At 42.3% G+C, this 6,754-nt stretch overlaps 1 protein-coding gene across 1 annotated transcript; it reads left to right on the top strand.

The window, feature by feature from the left end:
• The first annotated feature begins 5,038 nt into the window (after positions 1-5,038).
• ASCL3 (achaete-scute family bHLH transcription factor 3) lies at positions 5,039-5,808 on the top strand. Its single transcript, XM_017891419.1, has one exon. The coding sequence runs from the start codon at positions 5,076-5,078 to the stop codon at positions 5,619-5,621; it is 546 nt and encodes a 181-aa protein (XP_017746908.1). The 5' UTR covers positions 5,039-5,075; the 3' UTR covers positions 5,622-5,808.
• The last annotated feature ends 946 nt before the right edge of the window (positions 5,809-6,754 follow it).

Below are 6,754 nucleotides of genomic sequence, written 5' to 3'. Positions count from 1 at the left end.
CATTCTTTAAACAAAAGAATTTGTTACAAGTATCCAGTTTTGTAAGCACACCTTTCTATTTAGCATGGTTATCTGTTGTCATATCTACATGTTGGGTAGGAAAAACAGCGAAACCAGAACTGAGCAGTTCTATTTAACTATAAGCTATTTTGCATACTGCTATTAAATGATCACCTATAAATCAGGTTAAGTCTAACTCAGCCCAAAATACAGCATCCTGACGACAAAACTCAGGTAAGAGACTCTTCTCCAGAGTGGCCCATGGGGAAGGATAAAAACATGCCTAGGCACAGTTGATAAATACTGAATTTTGTCAGCTATCAGATTATTCCATTATCTTAAACTACCAATATTCTCCATATAATGGAAGATCCAGGTTTTGCTGGCAATTAAATCATCTAGAAGAGCAGAAGGAGTTTTGATTTGGAAGTTGGGACACTAGGTTCTGGCCCCTGCTTTGCTACTGGCTTTGTAACCTTAGCAACATATCATAACCTATGAGGAAGTTTTAAGTTTCCTTCCAACTCTAACATTCCATAATTCAATTATATTGGCAGTTGTAGCTTTTTATTTTTTACATGCTACATATCTTTTATATCTCTGAAATTTGAAGCTTTTATGCTCAGCAGAGCATCCAGAATCTCTTATGATTTTATCATTAAGACCTCATCATTTATTTCCCAGAAACCTTGTAAGGCAGAATCTGAGATTTTCCCATCACAGGTGTGTTTGTTAGCTGTGCCTATATCTGGAACCATGGAGCCCTGGCGCTACCAATCTGTGTTGCTTTCTTTTAAAAACTTATACTCAATTCCTACAAACACATCCAGACCCCAATAGGCTTTCTATCTTGATTCTCCTTGTTGCTGCATTTTATTTCGTTTTCTTACTCTGTTGTCTTAAATTGCCTTCTTTGAATAAAAGGTGATCGTATTTAAATGCTAGTACACTGATTGGTGAACTTATTGGAAATGCTCAACAGAAAAAACTTCTCATCAATGTGCCTCCAGAGACACCATGCTCTTTTTTCAAGAATTATGCAAAGTATTGTTAAAACCTAGAAAGTTTTAATTACTTGTGGCATATACAAATTACTCAGATTTCATCTGGGTCAAGATTTAAGATATTGTTTAAATGGTCTTTTAGGGTAAAACCATCACCAACAGAATGATTTTTGTATAGTTAGGTTTGATGACATCTGCTTTACTTTTTGGTAGTCTGTTAATTCCAGTTCTTAACTACAGGCAATAATATGGCTCTGCTGTTGTCAGCAATGCAGTAATACAGGCTCCACACCCATTTACCACCATTTTGCAGCTTCTGCCATACCCGTTCTTTCTCTCTTACCCTCTAGAATTCCTGGCTTGGGAATTTCCTAACTTGTTTCTCTCAGCAACTTTTTCTTTTTGAGAGAATCCTGGCTAGTTTTCAGTTTTCCACAGATTTTTGTTTTGTTAGTTATCTTAGGTCATTTGGTCAGTAATTTGGAATCTTTCATTTCCTGTTCCTCTGTTTTGATTTTTAATTGGACCTATTCCACTTATCTCATCCCCCAATCCCGTCCCTTTTAAGAAGAGCTTTTCCTGGCATTGACTTCTTTTCCAGTCTCTTTCACCACGACTTACTATAACCCTTTAACCTTGGCACTCCTCCCTCCCAGCACCCCTGCCCCTGCTGCCCTTACTGTTTCCCTAGTCCCCTGACCTTCATACTTGAATTCTGGTCTTAGAGGCTGCTCCTCCCACTACACAGTGCAGCCTGCTGAGTTTTTGCTGTATTCAGGTGGAGAAATAAGTGCCAATATTATCTAATATTGCCCTAAACATTAGGACTGGTGTGTATGTGTGTGTGTGTGTGTGTGTGTGTGTGTGTGTGTGTGTGTGCATGCAGTATGCCAAGCACAGATAATAACCCCTCACTCCTAAAGATAATGAAAAATCAACCTGCTGAGAAATTAACACCATATTTCCTTCTTTGATGGAGGCCCACAATTAGACTTCAAGCTGCTTTTCCTTCTCTATTTTAGGTATGTTCCTCATCTCTCAACACATGTGTTTAGGAGAGATCAGTGTTGTGGCTCTACAGTGTTAAGGAAAATATAAACCAGGTTTTCTATAAGGTACAGTTTAGAAAGGAACGCTACATAAAGATTCATTCATCTCTAAAGAAAGGAAAGAGGTAAATGCTGGGTGCATTATAGGCACAGTCACCCCTCTGTACCTGGGGGGTTGGGTTCAGGACTCCCCTCAGATACCAAAATCCACAGAGGTTCAATTCCCTTATAGAAAATAATGTAGCACTTGCATGGAACCTACACACACCCTCTCAAACACTTTAAATCAATCATCTCTGGATTACTTATAATACCTAACACAATGTACATCCTATACAAATAGTTGTTACACTGTATTATTTAGAGGATAATGACAAGAACAAATGTCAGTACTTATTTAGTACCCATGCTGCCATCCCTTTTTTCCCCCTGAATATTTTCCACCCATACTTGGTTGAATACACAGACCCCAACACGGAGGGTCAACTGTTTTTTTTTTTTCACTTTATCCTCACAACCACCCTGCAGAATAGTTAGCAGCTTATTTGGACATGGGGAAAGCGAAAGCTCAGAGAGGTTAAGACACTTGCCTAAGGACACATAGCTAAGAAGGAGTAAGGCCATATTGAAACCTGAGGGTGTTATCTCTTAGAGAAAAAGCTATTTTCCTACAGAACTACCCTGCCTCCCAGTTAACGGGTTATACTGCAGTGCCTCCGTAAAATCTGTTGTTGCTACGTGATTATGGTCAAAGGCAAAAAGTAATGGTAGTTTAAAAGACGAGAAGGATATAGACCTATTCACAAAGAAGAAATGTGTTGGTATGGAACCTCTTGGGTTATACTGCTTCGTCCTTGAGTTCTACAAACACACACACACATACACAAAACCAACAAAACTTAATTATAGGCTAGGTGAAGTGGCTCATGCCTGTAACCCCAGTGCTGTGGGAGGCTGACGTAGGAGGATTATTTGAAGCTAGGAGGAGGTTTAAGATCAGCCTGGGCATCAAGGCAAGACCCCATCTCTAAAAAAAAAAAAAAGGCCAGGCATGGTGGTGCACATCTGTAGTCCTAGCTACTCAGAAGGCAGGAGGATCACTTGAACCCAGCAGTTTGAGGCTGCAGTAAGCCATGATCACATCACTGCACTCCAGCCTGGGTGACAGAACAAAACACTGCCTCTAAAATAAAATATAAAATAAATAAAATTTTAAAACCTAAACATAGCTGCATTTTACTCAATATATTTACAGTTCTACATACGTAAAAATGTGTAAACTGACTATGTTTTAAATGTATAAGGGAAGTTTCTCACCTAAAGGAGTCCCATAATGAACATTTAAGAGCAAATTATTCCTTTTTTATTTGTATTTTCAGTTTTGCCTCTAGCACATCAGGTATTCTTTAAGAAAGCTATGCCTCTGAGGTTGCATGATCATTAACTAGCTCATAATTTCCATTGCATATATTTGAATATTGTGGTGTTTTAGCGTTTCCCACACTTTTTTTTATTTGCACGTCTTCACGATCACCATCACATCTTTGTTCCACCTGTACTATTATTTACTCACTCTTTTTCTTTAAATCAAATCCCGTTTTCTTACTCAAGTAGATTTAATTTTAAGACGAACTTTATGGTCGGGCATGGTGGCTCACACCTATAATCCCAGCACTTTGGGAGGCTGAGGTGGGTGGATCATGAGGGCAGGAGTTTGAGACCAGCATGGCCAACATAATGAAACCCCCATCTCTACTAAAAATACAAAAAATTAGCTGGGCGTGGTGGCAGTCACCTGCAATACCAGCTACTTCGGAGGCTGAGGCAGGAGAATCACTTGAACCCAGGGGCAGAGGTTGCAGTGAGCCGAGATCATGCCACTGCACTCCAGCCCAGGCAACAATGCAAGACTCTGTCTCAAAAAACAAAAAAAGGAACTGTATATCGCTACGATAAATTACCAGAACTCACAATAAACAGAAGTTAGTAAAGACACTGAATTCTAACGAGATGTTATTGCTTGTTGAAGGCTTTGATCTTAGAAGGATTAGAAAGCATTCTAGGCCAGGTGCGGTGGCTTCCTGTGTATAATCCCAGCACTTGGAGAGGCCGAGGCAGATGGGTTGCTTGAGCTCAGGAGTTTGAGACCAGCCTGGGCAACATGGCAAGACCCTGTCTCTACAAAAACATACAAAACTTAGCCAGGTGTGGTGATGCCCGCCTATGGTTCCAGCTACTCAGGTGGCTGAGGCAGGATGATTGCTTGCACCTGAGAGGTTAAGGCTCTAGTGAGCCATCATCGCACCACTGCACTCCAGCCTGGGCGACAGAGCCAGACCCTGTCTCAAAAAAAAAAAAAAAGAAAAGAAAAGACAATTCTAGTGGTGTGGTGTGGAAGACATATTCTCAGCAGACTAAGGCTGTATCTTTATAACCACAAGGACTGAAAGAGAATTGAAGGAGAATAACTTTCTCATAAGGCGATTCAATGTTATTTAGTGCTGTTTCTGTGTACCATCAAACATCCTCTTACTACACAGAATATTATAACACCATCTCATTGTCCACATGAGCTCAGAAACTGGTCATCAAAGCAGAAGAGTCTTTAAAACATTGATCTCTGGCTGGGCGTGGTGGCTCACGCCTGTAATCCCAGCATTTTGGGAGGCGGAGACTGGTGGATCACAAGGTCAAGGGATCAAGACCATCCTGGTCAACATGGTGAAACCCCATCTCTACTAAAAATACAAAAATTAACTGGGCATGGTGGCGAATGCCTGTAATCCCAGTTACTCAGGAGGCTGAGGCAGGAGAATTGCTTGAACCCAGGAGGTGGAAGTTGCAGTGAGCCATGATCACACCACTGCACTCCAGGCTGGGCGACAGAGCAAGACTCCATCTCGAAAAATAAAATATAATAAAACAAAACAAAACATTGATCTCCAAGAAAGTAGATCATATCTGCTCTCTTTCTATCTGACCACATTGATAAATTTCGTTATGTTTGCAGGTTAAAGAGGAAATGATGGACAACAGAGGCAACTCTAGTCTGCCTGACAAACTTCCTATCTTCCCCGATTCTGCCCGCTTGCCACTGACCAGGTCCTTCTATCTGGAGCCCATGGTCACTTTCCACCTGCACCCGGAGGCCCCGGTGCTATCCCCTTACTCTGAGGAGCTGCCACTGCTGCCTTTTCCCAGTGACTCCCTCATCCTGGGAAATTACGGTGAACCCTGCCCCTTCTCTTTCCCGATGCCCTACCCAAATTACGGAAGGTGTGAGTACTCCTACGGGCCGGCCTTCATCCGGAAAAGGAATGAGCGGGAACGGCAGCGCGTGAAATGTGTCAATGAAGGCTACGCCCAGCTGCGTCATCATCTGCCAGAGGAGTATTTGGAGAAGCGACTCAGCAAAGTGGAAACCCTCAGAGCTGCGATCAAGTACATTAACTACCTGCAGTCTCTTCTGTACCCTGATAAAGCTGAGACCAAGAATAACACTGGAAAAGGTTCCTCCGTGATAGCAAGCACCAGCCACCATGCTGACCCTATGTTCAGAATTGTTTGAGTCGGTGTTTCCAAATAGAAATGAATAATATCACAAAATGAGGTATCTTACAGTATCATTCAACAGTTTTTCCTAAGTGTAATTTCCATGTGGGCAGGAAATAGCTCAAATGCTAACCTATGCTGAGTATTACTCACCTGGGTTTCAATTGTACTAAATACGATCTCATGTAGGTTGAGGAGCTGCTCTGCTTATTTCTTTCATGAGCTCTAGGGGAGCAGCGGGCCCCAGAGTCTCTGCATGTCTTATCCTGCCCTTCTCACACGCTTGGCCAGAGGCTCAGCTGTGAGAAGCTCTCACAGAAGCCTGTGAAGCGTGACTACTAACTACTAGAGGCCGGTCTCACTTTGTCGAAGCGTCATGCTGAGCAATCACAATGAACCTCTCTTCATTTGTCAGCATTTGGAGATTTTTATTTATTGGGGATTGACAAGAAGTCGCCACCATGGGAAAGTGTCTTGGGGCTAAAGCAAAAGTAGTTTACAAAACCTTGTTGTTATTTGAAATTATTTCAGATGCATCATTTTCCTGCATGCAGACTTCTTCAGGCAGCTCAGTATAGGGTCCAAGAAGGCAGACCTGTAGCTGGGTGCGGTGGCTCACACCTGTAATCCCGGGACTTTGGGAGGCCAAGGCGGGCGGATCACAAGGTCAGGAGATTGAGGCCACCCTGGCTAATGCAGTCAAACCCCGTCTCTACTAAAAATACAAAAAATTAGCTGGGTGTGGTGGCAAGCGCCTGTAGTCCCAGCTACTCAGGAGGCTGAGGCAGGAGAATGGCGTGGACCCAGGAGGCAGAGTTTGCAGTGAGCTGAGATTGTGCCACTGCACTCCAGCCTGGGTGACAGAGCGAGACTCCATCTCAAAAAAAAAAAAAGAAGGCAGACCTGTATTTGCAGTATAACTCTACTACCTCTTCTCTATGTCTCAGTTCTTCTCCACAAAATGAGAATAATAACAATAGCAATTCCCAATCGTTTATGATGATGATTAACAGAGCCTGACATGTAAAAAGTATTCATAATCATTAAAACAATTTTTTTTTTTTTTGAGATGGAGTCTCGCTCTGTCGCCCAGGCTGGAGTGTAGTGGTACAATCTCGGCTCACTGCAACCTCTGCCTCCTGGGTTCAA

This window comes from Rhinopithecus bieti, unplaced genomic scaffold, assembly GCF_001698545.2.
Source record: "Rhinopithecus bieti isolate Rb0 unplaced genomic scaffold, ASM169854v2 scaffold_20891, whole genome shotgun sequence".
In the NCBI taxonomy this organism is placed as follows: Eukaryota; Metazoa; Chordata; class Mammalia; order Primates; family Cercopithecidae; genus Rhinopithecus; species Rhinopithecus bieti.
This window is presented reverse-complemented; position numbering and strand designations above follow the sequence as displayed.